The 19,183-nt window shown below is 40.5% G+C and overlaps 1 protein-coding gene across 1 annotated transcript in view; it reads right to left on the bottom strand.

The window, feature by feature from the left end:
- Nucleotides 1–16,846, bottom strand: part of LOC150075418 (uncharacterized) — a 114,070-nt gene extending 97,224 nt beyond the window's left edge. The window contains exons 1-2 of the mRNA XM_090388482.1: nt 15,982–16,846; nt 7,111–7,541 (exon numbers count right to left, since the gene is read on the bottom strand). Of these exons, the coding sequence (XP_090244608.1) occupies nt 7,111–7,541; nt 15,982–16,846 (1,296 nt within the window). The remainder of the gene's footprint in view (nt 1–7,110; nt 7,542–15,981) is intronic.
- Between the last annotated feature and the right edge of the window lie 2,337 nt (nt 16,847–19,183).

Genomic DNA, 19,183 nt, shown 5'->3' with positions numbered 1-19,183 from the left:
GATTATAGTTACTATAGTTTTAAAACTAAAATCAAATGTTTCTTTCACGGCATTTTTTTTTTTTCCATTCTATTTATTTACACACACAATTTTATGTACATTCTTATGATATAAACAATTTATATACAAGATCCAAATAATCCAAAGGAAATAATCCAAAGAAAACAGTCATTGTAGTTTATCTAAGGACGGTTGTATTGTATGGATTACAAAGCACCATCGCCGACCTTTAAGTGCAGATGATATCCCGAAAATTAGAATTCCATCCAAATACCATCACCAAAAGATTACTTCAACACCTTGTTCCAGCGAGTTCTTAGAAACAAAATCACTCTCTCTCTCTCTCTCTCTCACACACACACACACACGCACACACAAATATAAAAAAATGCCCACGTCGAGCAAGTCGCCGTTGTCCGTCTTTATTAACGATAGCTGTTTACACTCGTCTTCACATCTTTAAGCTTTATTTAATCCCGCTGGAGCCAGTTAATCCATCGGACTCTGGAACATACAATGAGTTGAATTTAAGGATTTGTAATATTGAAAAGGACTTCAAAAAGTTGCTAAAACGACTTAACTAAGTAGGCTGTTAGCAAATACATATCGTCAGAGACGAAAATAAACAAAAAAGAATGCTAGGACAAGTTTACCAGATGAAATATTTAATATTTAATCAGTATTGGTAACAAAGAACAAATTGATACAATTAAGATAAACAGTCCTTTTATTTTAAGTCCTAATACTTAAATAAAATTGGACACTTTTTGGACTTAAATACTGAAATCTGTTTTCGGGCCTACAAGTCGGATTTCTGTATTAAAAATCCATCTTCCAGGCTCAGAAGACAACTGGAATTCATAAAAAAATCACTTTTAGGCTTGGTGATGGATTCAGGCAGTCTGGGGACTTGGAGCACATATTTTACTGATTAACGTTAACTTCGATATTGGGGACCTCCATAATTTTGGAGCCCCGGGAACAACTGACCAACCGCGCCTTGGTATCTTAGTTCTATACTGGAGGAAATAGTTTCAAATCTCTAAAAATTGCAGTAGCTTTTTCCAGGATAGGGGAAAATATGAACGTGTGATCGAGGAAATTTTCTCACCTGATAAACGGGATAACGTGGACGTATCGTTGGAAAGCTAACGAATTTAGAAAGAGAAATATTAAGATAGGAAAAAACTTTCGGAAACAGAAATGTGTTCATTTGAAAATTCGCATCTGGTTTCAAGTTATTAGCCGTATGGTGCAAGAAAGCCTGAGGGTTAGGCTGCACCAGCCAAAAAAAAAAAAAAATTGAGTACCTTAAGAAAGAGAGAAATAAAACGGGATTCGCTAAAAAAAGAGAATGATGATTATATCCAATTCAGGACCCTGGGCGCAAAAAGTCCATACTCACAGATGTGAGCCCCTGGGGTTGTTGTATTAAAAATTATATATCCCACTTTAGTCATCAAAGACCAATACTTTCAGTACGCGATATGTAATTATTATTATTAATAACATAAAATAAAAATATCGTTATATTATTATCCATGAATTTTATTAATATCTGAAAATTGAAACGTTTTTAACACCTGCCGATGATTCTTAAATGTACAACAGATTAAATGTTACCTGCAGGATACATTAATAAGTGCCTGGTACAGAATTGTTTTTTTTATTTATTTTTTTGAAATAGGCTATGAAAGACTATTTTAACGTACAAGGTTTCATAAGTTCCATGACGGATTTCACTGCTCACATGTCAAAGCAACTAGGAGCACGAACCCGTGCCAACTGATCTACATAACTGCTTCCTTTTCGAGCATCATTTTTTTTTTTCTTTGGGATGTCGCTTACCTGCGTCTTCCCGATTTTGAATTTTGCAGCGAGATTGCGAACACTGTTTTTTTCCGATCATACGCATTAATGAGTTCGACTTTATCTTTTAAAGCTAAATGTTTACGAGAAGACATCGTGCACTTCACACGACACTGAACAAAACTGAAACTGAAAAGACGAAAGGCCGAACAAATACCCCCACACCGAATTCATCAGAAGTTTTACACGTGCCTTAAAATTCTTGAAAAAGGGTTCTAAACCCAATATTGTTTTCCGAACTCAGTAATGTAAGCTTAAAATTAAAAGAATACATAACAAATGGTTTGGGTCGTTCATCGACCCTTATTAAATCAATTATAAAAGACTGATTTTTTTTTTTTTTTTAAGTGTGTGTTTGTTTTATTTATTTGTATTTGATCCGACAACCTCAACAACATTATATACTAATAACTGTAGCTGTGAAAGTTAGCTTATCAACTAAATTTTTCAGGATTCGCTACCGACCTCTGTGTTCGATAACGAATCCTGAAAAATTTGGCAAGGGTCTTTTGATTTTCTTTTAACACGATAATTTTTTTATAAAAAAAAACAAAGATTATAATGCACCCAATACCTGGAGAATCTTCAAACTGCATTAAGCGGACACAAGATAATAGTGGGGGCAGACGTTAACTGCAGGTCCCCCCTCTGGCACAGTACCACGCCTGAAAGAAGAGGCTCAACGAATGGGCAAAGGCTAGAGGAGCACCTGGCCAACTCCATATTTGTTGTTAAAAACCAACCCTTCTGCCTCCCGACCTTCTGCAACACCTTATGGGAAGCAGAGATTGACATAACATTAGCCACAAGAAACATAGACACCCACATCACAAATTGGACGGTTAGAAACGCCTGGACGACCTCGGACCATCGTACAATAACTTTCACATTAGAAAGGAACCTGACAAGAACAGCTGCCGACAGGCACATGCTAAATAGATTTGCCCTCAGCAAAGCAAACTGGGACACCTTCCGAGAGAATCTACGCAGAGCAGGCCAGCAATACCTGCACACACTGAGGGAGCAGGAATGCGGGAGCGAAAACCCAGAACGGCTCCAGAAGGATTTAACAAAAATAATAACAGAAGCAGCAGAGAAAGCCATGAAGAGAAGAATCCCCATTGCAGGGGCCACGCCCTGGTGGACTCCAGAGCTCACACGAATGAGGAAATTAGTACAACACAGAAGAAAACAATTTCAGAGGGCTAGGAGGAATTGGCCGCAACAAGAAGTCACTGAACTCAGGAACCAATATAGAATCGCTAGAAATTGTAATACTGAACAGATAAAGCAAAAGAAAAGAGAATCATGGGAGAGGTTGGTACAAGGGTCAGGAAACAGCAACCCCTGAGGGGTGGTATACAAAATTACCACTCACAAACGCCCCAGGGGGGGAAGTCGTGACAGCCACCAAAACAGCACAAGGAAATTTAACCATAACCTGGGAGGAGTCGATTGGGAACATCCTGGACAACATCCTTCAGGAGCTGCCAACAACACTAACAGATGAGCAGCAGGCTATCTGCCAAGCAAACAATTGCTATAATAATGACCAAATAGAACCCCCCTTCACCTTAGAAGAAATTCAGGATGCAGCAAGCCGCGCAAAAAATAAGAAATGCCCTGGACTGAACCTAATTGAACCAGAGATGGCAAAAGAAGCAATGGAACATATACCGGAATTACTGCTAAAATTATTCAATTGCTGCCTGGAAGCAGGTAAATTTCCACTACAGTGGAAAAAGGCAAATTTAAAACTGCTCCTAAAAAACCCAACAAAGCCACCAGAGACACCTAGTTCCTACAGACCCATAGCCCTGCTACCAACCCTCAGTAAAATATTCGAAAGGCTGCTACATACCAGAATCACAAGGCATTATAATGAAGTAAATCCTAACATGACAAAGCAATATGGATTTACTCCTGGCAAATCCACTATCGAAGCAATACAGAACCTCCTCTCTAGAGCCACCATTGTCAAAGGAAATACTTCCTCGTCATCGCAGTGGATTTTGCTGGGGCGTTCGACACCCTCTGGTGGCCGAGCGTCTTGGCGAGACTCACAGCTGCCAACCTTCCATTGAATCTTTATTATTGCATGAAGGATTACCTGGCTGATAGAGCAGTGCAAGTTACCACACCATATAAATGCCTCAGTCGCCCAGTCCGCAGGGGCTGCCCCCAGGGTTCTGCCCTGGGGTCGCTCCTGTGGAACTTTGTCTTAGACGAATTCCTCGCCATGGATCTGGGTGGTGTGGAGGCCCAGGCCTATGCAGATGACTTGGTCTTGACCATCGAGGCTGACAGCAGATCCTCCTTAGAAATGCAGGCAAATGATGCCCTGCCAAAAGCTGCTAGATTGGACGAAGCTACACTTGCTCAAACTAGCACCCGACAAGACAAAATCGGTGCTGCTAAAAGGTACGCTAGACTTAAGGAGACCACCACAAATTAAGATTGAGAACAAAACAGTTAAGCTGTGCGAACAGATTAAATACCTAGGAATAATCCTGGACAGAAAATTAAATTTCAAGCCACACCTAGAATATATTAAACAAAAGATAAGAAGATACGCGGCCCTCGTCGCTAGAGTCACTCGCAGGGACTGGGGACTCAGACGTACTACCCTGTCTCTGTACTACAAAGCTCTCTTCATCCCTGCCATCACATATGGCTCCCCTGTCTGGTACACGAGGGTGGCACTAGAAGTGAATAAACGGATCCTCGAAACCATTCAGAGGACCATCCTCCTTACTATGTCGAGAGCAACTAGAACGACTAGCACGGCTGTCCTCCAAGTCCTGGTAGGAGTTCTGCCCCTGGATCTCGAAGCTATCCGCTGTGGTCTGCTCTACCATCTTGCCAGAAACATATCGGCTACAATGTATGACCTCACCACAACTATGAGAAGAGAAGAATCACCGACCACCTCGTCCAGATTTGGCAGAGGAGATGGAGCAACACAGAAAAAGGTGCAGTGACCAGAAGATTCCTCCCCACTGTCACCAAGCTGTACCCTAAGGCGCCAGCGTGGTTTCACCCTGGTCGAAATACCACCTTCCTCCTTACAGGGCACGGCCCGTTTAAAGCTAAACTTCACCAACTTGGCATCATAAATAACGCGGACTGTCCCTGTGGCAACCCAGAGTCCTGGAGACACTTAATGTTTGAGTGCGATTTGTATGATGACCTACGACTACGCCTAATAACGGCAATCCAATATATCCCAGACAACCAAGAACCCAGACTGTTAGACACTCAGGAGGACTACAAGGCACTCAGTCAATATGCCCAGGATCTATTTTCTAGAAGGAAAACAATGATAGAAATATACCAAAGGCAACCCGACTAGAAAGAAATGCAGGAGGTCAAACAAGTAAAAAAAAAAAAAAAAAAAAAAAACTCAGCTTACAACAGAAAGTTAAGACTTCAGGATGATTTGGTTGGCCTACTGTCGACCCAAAACTGCACTCCCTTGTGCGGTTTTTTTTTTTTTTTTTTTTCTGGGGAGGGGGGAAGGGGTATTTGCTCTTCTCCTCTCCTCCCCATATTTTTTATTTATTTTTTTTATTTATTATTATTTTATTTTATTTTTAATTTTATTTTTATTTATTTATTTATTTTTAATTTTTTTATTTATTTATTATTATTATTATTATTATTATTATTATTATTATTATTATTTTATTATTTTTTTTTCTCTCTCCTCGCCTCCCCATGTCGTGGGGCATGGGCATGCCCCACTTCAAATGGGGGATCACCTTCCTATCCGACCCCCTCTTCTTCCTATTTCATCTCCCCGTCCACACCCTCCCTTCCATTACTTTCTCTTGTACAACGATTGCCCCACATGTCAAATTTAAATCACATCAAATTTTGCCCGACCTTTTAGGCTCTCTAGAAATAGTTCTTTCAGCGTAAAACCCCACGCAGCGCTTTCTAAATGCAATTTTACTTAAATCAACAGCGATAACTCCAACCTTTATTTTAGGTCCTAGTCACCGAAATCCCAGGAAAGTAAGTGGCAGGACCTGCCAGAGTATAATTAGTCTCTTGGTACACCCGGCCGGCGTCCCCGTCGCTAGGTATGGTAACGTCGGGTCCCACTGGGGGCCCGGCGGCCAACAGGCCGGATGAACAATGGGCACAACAAGCTACATACCACATGAGCCATACATTATTTTTAAACCTCTGGCATCGACAGGGTACTGTCACTCGATACATAGAACATACGCGGAGATGGGAGAAATCCCCTGAGCCGTCAGACCCTCAACATACCTATACCTATACCTATGCCTATACCTATACCCAATACGTAGTTCTGTATATTATAATGTTTATTTAAAGTTCGTTAACCGAGGTCATTCGAAGCTAACGGATATGATTTCATTTCAGTTAAAGCGCCTGCGCCGTTGATACAGACGATTTAGGTAAAACAAAATGACTCCCATCGTACAATGTCTAAAGAATATTTTAAAAATAATGAAATATTTGAAAACTGCTATCTAAATATTAAATGAAAAAAAATAATAAATAATGATGCAAGTATCAAATTAACGCAATTAAAAGAATCTAACGAAAATATTCAAAACGATTTTCCTTTCTGAAGCTGACAATGCTTTTCGACCGTATGTCGTGATCACAGGAATGAAAATTTTGGTTAGATTCTTTTTAATTGCGTTAAATTGATTTTTAATTGTTTTAAATTGATTTATATTGCGTTAAATTGGTTTTTAATTATTTACATTTTACTCTAATGTACCGGTAAGTTGTCGATTTTTTCGTTTTAATTTCTGGAGTGTATCATACGGAAGGAGTGTATCATACGGAAGTGTTCTACGTACTACATTGTGCCAAACTCCTCTTATTATTTTTCTAATATTTGATCAACGTAGAACGTATGCTCTGACCATACACATATGAAATATGCACATATGAAAACACACATATAAAAAATAACAGACGAAAATACACACGTATGAAAAAATGTTTTGAAACAAAAACATTATTTTAATTTACTTTAACGGTGATTATTCTTGAGTCTGAAGTACGGATTTCAAGCTTGGCCAAAAGTCTAAGAAAACAGCGCATATATAACGAACAGAATTGTGCAAAGTTTACTTACCAAGTAATTATCTATTTTCTGCGTTTCTTTGCGGGTTTTCTTCCTTTCTTAACTGATTTCTTTTTTATAATTTTCTTTCCCGCTTTAGTTTTCTTTGTGTTTTTTGCTGTAGTTACCTTCTTCTTTATAATCTTTTTTTTAACTACCTTATTGGCTTTTTTCTCTGATCTCTCCTTTTTCGTTATGTTGGTGGCCTTTTCGGGAACTCTCTTGATCTTTGGCATAGCATTTTCTTCGATCTTAAAGCCATCTTTAGTTTTTACAATTCTTCCTGATTTTTTAGCTGCTGTCAGGTACTTCTTTATACTTGCATTAATTTGCGGTCCATCGACATTATATTCAGATTTAATGTAACCCCTAATGCTTTTCTCGGTTGTACCTCCGCGATCTTTCAAATATGTTATGGCTGCTAACACCATTCTTTCAACTTCTACCGATGGAATTTTAGCTACTGCACTTCTACTTGAGGAACTTGTTTCAGCTAAAGACGCACTTGACTTACTATTTGAAGAAAGTTCAGGACTCACACGGACTCCAACAGGCAAAGCTGCAAAAGGAATAAACTGTTACTTATTACAGGCTATAGAAGAAAATTGAAAAGTTTCAGCAGGTTTTGCAGTAAGTACAAATGCCAAACGATTTAATTACCAGTCGTTTCAAATAGTCCAACTATTCCAGCTGGCATTCCCGCGGATGTGAAATCGTGTTAGGTGAATGGTCATGTTTTTATAACTGGAAATATTTCAAATACGACAGTAATTAGAATTTAGTAATGCAGCGATACCATAAAAAAAAAAAAAAATAATAAGAAATATATATGTACATACATTGCTTTCTGTTAACAAAGGTCGGTATACAGGGCGTCTCAAAAATATTGGTACAAACGTTTAGGGGAGGTGGGTAACATCTAACGGATATCATCCGTTGTAGAGCGGATGATATCCGCTCTACAACGTCATCAACCTTTGCCCCTGGCAGACATACCCTGGTCCTGTTCCGCGTTTCCCTGACAATAGAGTCACCAACAACTACTAGTCCTGTGGGAACTAGTAGTTGTTGAAATAGTTCGTGAAATAGGTGAGTATATGGGATGCGTTAGGCTAACTAAAAGCGGGAATAGCAGCATGTAGACCAATGCTAGAAGTATAGTAAATAAATTTGATGAATTTGAAGTGTTGGTGAAGACATCAAAGGCGGATATTGTTGGGATATCAGAGACGTGGTGTCACACAGATATAAGGAATGCAGAACTGGAATTTGGAGAGTACAATGTGTACAGAAAGGATAGGAAGGGGGAGGTGTTATGCTGCTAATTAAGAAGGATAGAGTAGATAGAAGGGGTGGTGGGGTAATGCTTCTTATCAGAAGCAGCCTGAGTGCGTCGATAGCTTTCCCAGATTCAGACATTTCACATGCTAGTATAGAGTCTGTATGGTGTGAGATAGTTGGAAACAAAGGTACAATGCGAGTAGGCGTAATCTACAGACCAGGTGATTGTGAAGACTATGACAAAAGCCTCTACATGCAAATGGAATGGGCAAGTAAGCTTCAATGCCTTATTATGGGTGATTTCAATTTGCCTCTAATTGATTGGAGTAAATGGGAAGGAAACTCGACATGGGGAACAAAATTTTTAAATCAACTAGATGACTGTTATTTGTATCAACATGTCAGGGAAAGTACTAGAGAAAAGAATATCCTAGACCTCATCATCACACATGAATCAGATGACATAACAGGGCTGACAGTAGAGGAACCAGTGATCACGGAGTTCTACGGTGGATGATGACGAGAGAGGTAGCAGAAGTAAAAGGCAAAGGAATGGGTTTTAATTTCAGAAAAGGAAATTACGATGCCTTAAGGTACTACATGGCCTCTATTAACTGGGTAGATATCGCGCAGAGAATGAATACAATTGAACTGTGGTACGCTTTTAAAACATTAATCACAGATGCCTTGAATGCGTATATACCATTAAAAAAATACTCCACGAGAAGGGTTCCAAGTTGGATGAATAGTGAAGTTGCCACATTACTTGAGCAGAAAAAGGTGGCATGGAAACGTTACAGAGCAATAAAAAGTACTGAAGCCTATAACAGCTACAAGGTGATGTGTAATAGAGCCACAGAAAAGGTTCGACAGGCAAAGGCAGTTTATGAGAAATCACTAGCAAACAGAGCAAAGAGGGGGGATAAAGAATTCTTCACATATATAAATGCCAAGAAGAGCAGGACAAACCAGATCGGACCTTTACGTAAGGGAAAGGGGATAGTATTAAATACACCAGCTGCCGTTGCAGATGAACTCAACAGTTATTTTGCATCGATATTTACAAATGAAAAGCCTTTTGTGGCAATGGGAAATTGTGGGAGCGAAGTTAAAAAATATGTAATTAATGATATTGAAATCTCGCAAGATTATTTAATGAAAAAACTTTCAAGCCTACAGACTAGTAAGGCTCCTGGAGTTGATGGAATATACCCTATAATCTTGAGAGAGGCGGCAAGCGAGTGCATTGAACCACTGAGGCTGGTTATGCGAGCATCACTAGACTCTGGGGAGATTCCCTTGGATTGGAAAAGTGCAAATGTATCTCCCATACATAAGGGTGGCTCTAAAAGTGAAGTGGGAAATTATCGACCTGTCAGTCTGACTTCAGTAGTAGGGAAAATCATGGAGGCATTGATCAAGGGTGGAATTCAGGATCATTTGGATCGAATTGAAATTCTCAAGGATACTCAGCATGGTTTTGTAAAGGGAAAATCATGTTTAACAAATCTGGTTCGCTATTTCGAAAGGGTCACTCACGAGCTGGATTTAGGGAATAATTTCGACATTGTTTATTTAGATTTCAGCAAAGCTTTTGACTCAGTCCCACATGAGCGGTTGCTTTATAAGCTGGAACAGGTTGGAATCACTGGAAAAATCCTTAGATGGATAGAAGGATGGCTTCAGGGCAGGAGGCAGAGGGTTGTGATAAATGGCTATTCCTCAGATTGGGTTGATGTAAGAAGTGGGGTTCCCCAAGGATCAGTATTAGGACCACTGTTGTTTTTAATTTCATAAACGACATTGATGAAGGGATAGAGGGCGTGATGTCTAAATTTGCAGATGATGTTAAAATTTGTAGAGTAGTTAATGATCACTGTCAAGCTGAGCTTCTTCAGCGAGACCTAGATAGACTTCAAGAATGGTCAGAAAAATGGCAGCTGTGCTTTAATCCAACAAAGTGTAAGGTATTACACCTGGGAAACAGTAATCCCAAAATAACTTATTCACTTGGTGGAGTTCAACTAAACCCAGTACTGGAGGAAAGGGACTTGGGTGTTACGATACGGTCAGACATGAAATTCTCTGAGCATTGTAAACAGGTTGCAAGGAAGGCCCATGGTGTCCTATCGATGATCTATCGAACTTTTGCAAGTAGAGATAGGGACGTGATAATCCCATTATATAAGGCCTATGTTAGACCACACTTGGAATACTGTGTTCAAGTATGGAGACCGCACCTAAAGAAAGACATCGAGCTTCTTGAAAGGGTGCAAAGAAGGGTAACTCGCCTGGTGAGATCGGCAAAAGGGCGTCCTTATGAAGAAAGACTTCGAATATGTGGGTTGCAGAGTTTGGAAACTAGACGCCTTAGAGGAGATTTGATTGAGGTGTTTAAGGCTCTGAGAGGCATCAGTAAAATGAATGAGGACAAAATTTTCAAGATTATAAATGATGCTAGAACTAGGGGACATAAATTCAAGTTACGGGGGGAAATGTTTAGATTGGACTGCAGGAAGTTTTATTTTAGCCAGCGAGTTATAAATTACTGGAATAAGTTGCCTTCATGGGTGGTAGAGGCCGACAGTTTGGGGAAATTCAAAGGTCATCTGGATAGTACTTTCGGGTAAGGGAAGCGCATAGGATGATAGGATTAATTTCCTTTTTATTTAATTTTTAATTTCATTTTATTATTTTTATTTATTTATTAATTATTATTATTTATTTAATTTTTGTTTTTATCATTGTTTTGTTCGGATTTTTTTTTTTTTTTTTTTTTTTTTTGGCTGGTGCAGCATAAGCCATAGGCTTTCTTGCACCATACGGCCGTTACTAATACTAATACTAATGAAAAAGAAAAACATAAAATCAAAAGAAGTGCATCCAGTTGATATAGATGAACAGTGCACTGTTGAGTCAGTTTGGTGTGACATAAGCATTTCGAAAGCAAAAACAAGAGTAGGAGTGTGTTATAGGCCTAACGACTTGAATAAGTACAATGAACAATTGTACACAGAAATAGAGTGGGCCAGTACATCAGAGAGTCTTATAATGGGGGATTTTAATTTCCCAGATATTGACTGGAATTTGTGGGTTGGTCACTCACACACTAGTCAGACTTTTGTGGATTTCTTGGATGATTGTTTTCTGCAGCAGCATGTTCGAGAGGCAACCAGAGAAAGTAATACTCTTGATCTGGTTATCAGCAGTGATCATTCATGTATTAGGAATTTGCAGATAAAAGAACCACTAGGTGGCAGTGATCACAGTGTACTGACGTGGGATTTACTTAAAGATTTAATTACCATCAGGGGTTAAGGAAAGGGTTTTTGCTTCCATAAAGGTGAACACAGTGGTCTCAGAGGGTATTTAAATTCTGTACAGTGGGATCAACTGACGATGTTACAAACAGTAAATGCTAAGTGGGAAGCATTCAAGGAATTAATCGTGGAAGCTACTAGACTTTATATACCGATGAAGAAATATTGGTCAAGGCTATTGTTCAAGGGTAAATGGTTATCTAATGAACTAATGAGACTCGTAACAGGAAAGAAAAATGCATATAAATTAGGCGACACAGAAGCCTATGGCAGATATAAGTTAATCTGTAATCAGGTCAAAAAGGAGGTTCGGCAAGCGAAGGCAGATTACGAGAAATCCTTGGCAAAGGATGCTAAGAAAAACAGCAAGGATTTCTTTACTTATATAAACTCTAAAAGGAAGGGGATGAATCTGATTGGTCCACTTGACATCGATGGGTCAACTGTTGATGATCCTGCTCAGATAGCAAACAAACTGAATGAGTATTTTGCATCTACATTCACACGTGAGGAATTACTAAGGTTTGAAAATGGAAGAAGGTTATCAAATTGTAACAGTGTGCTTAATGATTTTGTAATAACTGAGAGCAAAGTGGAGGAGAAATTGTTGAAGTTAAACATAAGAAAGGCACCTGGGGTGGATGGGATCGATCCAGTTATATTAAAGGAGGCAGCAAAGCAACTAAGCAAACCCTTAGCCATAATTACGAGAGCATCGTAATTATGGCTAAGGAAAAAGGCTAAGAAAAAAGGCAAACAGTGGAATAAGGCAAATTTAAAACTGCTCCTAAAAAACCCAACAAAGCCACCAGAGACACCTAGTTCCTACAGACCCATAGCCCTGCTACCAATCCTCAGTAAAATATTCGAAAGGCTGCTACATACCAGAATCACAAGGCATTATAATGAAGTAAATCCTAACATGACAAAGCAATATGGATTTACTCCTGGCAAATCCACTATCGAAGCAATACAGAACCTCCTCTCTAGAGCCACCATTGTCAAAGGAAATACTTCCTCGTCATCGCAGTGGATTTTGCAGGGGCGTTCGACAGCCTCTGGTTGCCGAGCGTCATGGCGAGACTCACAGCTGCCAACCTTCCATTGAATCTTTATTATTGCATGAAGGATTACCTGGCTGATAGAGCAGTGCAAGTTACCACACCATATAAATGCCTCAGTCGCCCAGTCCGCAGGGGCTGCCCCCAGGGTTCTGTCCTGGGGCCGCTCCTTTGTCTTAGACGAATTCCTCGCCATGGATCTGGGTGGTGTGGAGGCCCAGGCCTATGCAGATGACTTGGTCTTGACCATCGAGGCTGACAGCAGATCCTCCTTAGAAATCCAAGCAAATGATGCCCTGCAAAAGCTGCTAGATTGGACGAAGCTACACTTGCTCAAACTAGCACCCGACAAGACAAAATCGGTGCTGCTAAAAGGTACGCTAGACTTAAGGAGACCACCACAAATTAAGATTGAGAACAAAACAGTTAAGCTGTGCGAACAGATTAAATACCTAGGAATAATCCTGGACAGAAAATTAAATTTCAAGCCACACCTAGAATATATTAAACAAAAGATAAGAAGATACGCGGCCCTCGTCGCTAGAGTCACTCGCAGGGACTGGGGACTCAGACGTACTACCCTGTCTCTGTACTACAAAGCTCTCTTCATCCCTGCCATCACATATGGCTCCCCTGTCTGGTACACGAGGGTGGCACTAGAAGTGAATAAACGGATCCTCGAAACCATTCAGAGGACCATCCTCCTTACTATGTCGAGTGCAACTAGAACGACTAGCACGGCTGCCCTCCAAGTCCTGGTAGGAGTTCTGCCCCTGGATCTCGAAGCTATCCGCTGTGGTCTGCTCTACCATCTTGCCAGAAACATATCGGCTACAATGTATGACCTCACCACTGACATCACTAATGACCGCAACTGTGAGAAGAGAAGAATCACCGACCACCTCGTCCAGATTTGGCAGAGGAGATGGAGCAACACAGAAAAAGGTGCAGTGACCAGAAGATTCCTCCCCACTGTCACCAAGCTGTACCCTAAGGCGCCAGCGTGGTTTCACCCTGGTCGAAATACCACCTTCCTCCTTACAGGGCACGGCCCGTTTAAAGCTAAACTTCACCAACTTCACCAACTCGGCATCATAAATTATTAAGCATCGTTGGACTCAGTAGTAGTAGTAGTGGCATGTGATGCAAGAAAGCAAATGTATGAGCTTATGCAGCATCAGCCAAAAAAAAAAAAAAAAAAAAAAAAAAAAAATCACACCATTCCCTCCAAATGCCTGTCCAGTTCCTCATTAAATTTATTCAACCTATCAACTTCCACAACGACAGATGGAAGTTTGTTCCAGCAGTTAATTACCCGCTGGCTAAAGACAAATTTCCGCACATCTATTCTACATCTGTCTTTTCTTAATTTGAATTTATGCCCCCTTAGGTTCATAATCTGAATAAGTGGAAGAATCCCATCAGAATTCAGCCTGCTCAACCCATTCAAGGCCTTATATACCTCAATCAGATCACCGCGCAGGTGCCTAGTCTCCAGCCACTGCAATTTGCAGAACTTAAGCCTCTTTTGGTAAGAGGATCCCTTCATTCCCCTCACCAATGTTGTTGCCCTTCTCTGTACACGCTCAAGCAAATCTACATCCTTCCTAAAATGAGGCCTCCAGACCTGTACGCAGTACTCAAGGCGTGGCCTGACCATTGCCTTATACAGAGGGACAATCACTTCCTTCTCCCTGCTAGCAAAATTCCTATATATCATTGACAACACCCCATGACCTGCCCTAGCAGCCTGTCTGCATTGCTCAGACAACTTCATATCTGCCTGCACAATTACTCCCAGGCCTTTTTCATTTTCTACCACCCTAAGTGTAGTACCAACTGTGTGGTACTACACTTAGGGTGGTAGAAAATGAAAAAGGCCTGGGAGTAATTGTGCAATCAGATGTGATGTTTTCTGAGCAATGCAGACAGGCTGCCAGGGCAGGACATGGGGTTTTGTCAATGATATATAGGAATTTTGCTAGCAGGGAGAAGGAAGTGATTGTCCCTCTGTATAAGGCAATGGTCAGGCCACGCCTTGAGTACTGCGTACAGGTCTGGAGGCCTCATTTTAGGAAGGATGTAGATTTACTTGAGCGTGTACAGAGAAGGGCAACAACATTGGTGAGGGGAATGAAGGGATCCTCTTACCAAAAGAGGCTTAAGTTCTGCAAATTGCAGTGGCTGGAGACTAGGCACCTGCGCGGTGATCTGATTGAGGTATATAAGGCCTTGAATGGGTTGAGCAGGCTGAATTCTGATGGGATTCTTCCACTTATTCAGATTATGAACCTAAGGGGGCATAAATTCAAATTAAGAAAAGACAGATGTAGAATAGATGTGCGGAAATTTGTCTTTAGCCAGCGGGTAATTAACTGCTGGAACAAACTTCCATCTGTCGTTGTGGAAGTTGATAGGTTGAATAAATTTAATGAGGAACTGGACAGGCATTTGGAGGGAATGGTGTGATTTTTTTTTTTTTTTTTTTTTTTTTTTTTTTGGCTGATGCTGCATAAGCTCATACACTTGCTTTCTTGCATCACGTGCCACTAGTACCCTCCTTACATCGCGCACACACAAAGACATCCCCCATGGCAATATCATTTTCCGTTCCAGAGAGTTCGGCAAACATTTCACAAGTTGCACATTTTTTAGGCTTTGATTCAGAGGTCAACCGCCACCCCCCCCCCCCCCCCCAGTTATCCCCGAGTCACAGCACTCCTGCCGCTTTGTGCCCGTTGCTCTGTTGCTCTAGTCTGGGGCATGATGTTTTAAATTAATAAGATCAACCAATTTAATTAATTAAATGTCAATACTAGGCCTCCGTAGCCGAGTGGGCAGGAGCGGGGCTGCAGTAGCACACGCTCTTTGAGTAGACCGGGGTTCAAGCCCCTGACTGCTGAATACGGTCGATCTGCCAACCCGCACTGGACCAGGGTGGCAGATTATGGTCCAGTTCCCTCAGCATGAATTGTTCAGGAGGCTTCCATTCTGCAGTGGGTTGATAATGGCTGCACTTTACTATTTTTTTTTTTTACTACGCTATCTAATAGAAACAGTGATGCGTTTTAATAATTATACGTTAGAGCTACCTAACTACCTCAATTAAAAATTTGAATTTCCTACCCCTGTCTATACGGAAACAGTGGCTGTGAATTCGAACGAAATAACGGTTTTAGGTATATTAAGTAGTAACGCACAAAAGACTCTTTATATAAATTAAAATAAAAATAACCAGCGTAACAATAAATACAAGACTACGTATAATTAATTATACGTAGTCTTCTAGTAATTAACCATGTAATTAATTATGTACTTTATTTGTCGTTTATCTTACCTGTCACAAAAAAGTGATGTCTGATGGCTTCTTTTGCTAATATGCGATCTTCAGGGTTTTCTCTTAAGAATCTAATTACGAAATCCTGTGTTTCCGTTACGAACCTTGACGTAATGGTGCATTTTGGGAACATGAAAGTTATTCTTCTGTATAAATAATCAAATTGAAGAATTTGTTTCAGCATGTCTTCCTTCTTTGCTTCCTCACATTCTCTTGTGTATCCAAAAACAGTCAATGTTTCAATGGTTAACAAACCAAAAGACCACAGATCAACGCTTTTGGCATTCATTAGCCTCTTGTTATTTATCTCTGGAGGGCATAATAAAGTGGGTAAAGGAATCTGCTGTTTTGATTTACCTTTAATTGTTGTATCGAGGGATGTAAAATCTCCTAAGACGGCATTATCATGCGCATCCAGGAGAACATTATCTATTTTTAAATCCAGATGACAGAGTTCGTGCTCATGGAGGTAATTTAATCCGTGAAGGACTTCTTCAAGATATGAGCGCGCTTTTTGAACTGCATTAGGAAAATTCCTGAAGGTTTTACTTTTAATTCTTTGTTTCAGCGTTTCGGTCATGAGCGGAGTAACAAACACATAAGACCTAGCAACTTTAATTTTTTCAATCAGGGGTAGTATTGCCCAGTGATCGACATCTTTCCATAGATTTAATTCACCGAATCTAGGCCTCCCGACTATCTTCAACGCGTAGTGCTCGTTATTTTTTCTAGCTTCAATGACAGTACCAAAAGTACCTCTGCCTAAAACACCAACAAATTGAAAATTCAAATTTCTATCTAGAGAGTTAATTACATCGCTTTCATATTTTTCCAAATTTACTTCTGAGTTTTCCGAACTGTCCATTTTTAAACACCATAAACAATTATGCGGACTGCGCTTGTAGTGATTTCATAAAACTATCTTTTTTACAACTGATTTAAATACAACGGATAAGTGGAATGAACTGAGAGTGAGGCACGTTATTCACTTTCTGTTGTTGTTGCACGGGCGTGCGCTGTTTTACTCCAGTGTTATCGAATAGTAGTAGTATTAGTGGCATGTCAAGCAAAAACGCAAGTGTATGAGCTTATGCAACATCAGCCAAAAAAAAAAAAAAAAATCACACCATTCCCTCCAAATGCCTGTCCAGTTCCTCCTTAAATTTATTCAACCTATCAACTACCACATCGACAGATGGAAGTTTGTTCCAGCAATTAACTAATCTACATCTGTCTTTTCTTTATTTGAATTTATGCCCCCTTAGGTTCGTAATCTGAACAAGTGGAAGGATCCCATCAGAATTCAGCGTGCTCAACCCATTCAAGACCTTATACACCTCAATCAGATTGAACACCGGTACAAGGCATCACACATATACAAAGTCCATACACTTTTAAATCTCTACCTTTTCCAGTCAACTGGTTCACCCACAATGTAAACTACGCGGAGATGAGGGAAACCCCTGGTGCCGCTTGACCCTAAACACACTTTACACTTTATATCGATGCATGCTCTTCGTGCGGCGACTACTGCTTGAATGAGTAAACCAGAAAGTTTCCCTCTCGCGAACTGATGAACAGCGCCGTGTACCGACTTACGGTGACGTTTCCGGTTTTGGGTTCCTATGCGACTCACATTGCTTTACATGTTACCTACCTCCCCTAAACGCTTGTACTAATATTTTTGAGACACCCTGTATAATGGGATTATGACGTCTTTATCTCTACTAGCAATTTTTCAATAGATCATCGAAAGGACACCATGGGCCTTCCTTGCAACCTGTCTACAATGCTCAGACAACTTCGAGTCTGTCCGTATTGTAACACCCAACTCCCTTTCCTCCAGTACTGGGTTTAGTTGAACTCCACCAAGTGAATAAGTTATTTTGGGATTACTGTTTCCCAGGTGTAATACCTTACACTTTGTTCGATTAAAGCATAGCTGCCATTTTTCTGACCATCCCTGAAGTCTCTCTAGGTCACTCTGTTGTTCGTTTGTTATTTGGTTTTTAGGAGCATTAGCAACTAAGGCCATATTGCCCCGGGGATATGCGGTGGTCATTCCCTGACCTTTCCGCATCCTCCGTATTTCGTGATCACGGGCTCGAAATACGGAGGTATTTCGAACACGGGCTCGAAATACAGCCCTATTACGTCATACAGTTCATCCAACCAAGAAGAATGTGCTATGCACTGCTGCTCCTGCCCACCTGGCTACGGAGGTGCCAGGTCACTCTGAAGAAGCTCAGCTTGACAGCGATCATTAACTACTCTACCGATCTTTAGATATCACGCCCTCTATCCCCTCATCGATGTCATTTATGAAAATCGAAAACAACAGTGGTCCTAATACTGATCCTTGGGGAACCCCACTTCTTACATCAACCCAATCTGAGGAATAACCATTTATCAGAACCGGCTGCCTTCTGCCCTGAAGCCATCCAGCTATCCATCTAAAAATTTTTCCAGCGATTCCAACTTATTCCAGCTTATAAAGCAACCGCTCGTGTGGGACTGAGTCAAAAGCTTTGCTGAAATCTAAATAAACAATGTCGAAATTATTCCCAAAGTCCAGCTGTTGAGTGACCCTGTCAAAATAGCTAACCCTGTGAATAGAGGCTATGTAGCACCTTCAGCCGTCGTAATTTCCTTCCCTACACTTAGAACCCATTCCTTTGCATTTAACTACTGCTATCTCTCTCTCTCTCTCTCTCTCTCTCTCTCTCTCTCTCTCTCTCTCTCTCTCTCTCTCTTCATCGTCCAACGTGATCATTTCCTGTTGCTGGTTCTTCTGTTCTCAGCCCTATTACGTCATCCGGTTCATACCTGATGAAAGATGACGTCTAGAGTATTCTTTTCCTTGGTACTTTCCCTGATATGTTGATACAAATAGCAATCATCTAGTTGATTTAAAAAGTTTGTCCCCCATGCGAAATTTCCCTCCCATTTGCTCCAATCAATTAGAGGAAAATTAAAATGGCCGCCCAGAAAAAGATATTGATGCTTACTTGCCCATGCCATTTGTATGTAGATCGTAATCTTTACGATCATCTGGCCTGTAGATTCCTCCCACTTTCATTGTACCTTTGCTTCCAACTATCTCACACCACACAGATTCTATTTTAACGTGAGAAACGTCTGAATCCGAGAAGACTTTCGTCGCGCTCAGGCTGCTTTTGATAAGAAGCGTGACCCCTTCTAT

Source organism: Mastigoproctus giganteus, chromosome 14, assembly GCF_048544385.1.
Source record: "Mastigoproctus giganteus isolate SK-2022 chromosome 14, ASM4854438v1, whole genome shotgun sequence".
Classification (NCBI taxonomy): domain Eukaryota; kingdom Metazoa; phylum Arthropoda; class Arachnida; order Uropygi; family Thelyphonidae; genus Mastigoproctus; species Mastigoproctus giganteus.
This window is presented reverse-complemented; position numbering and strand designations above follow the sequence as displayed.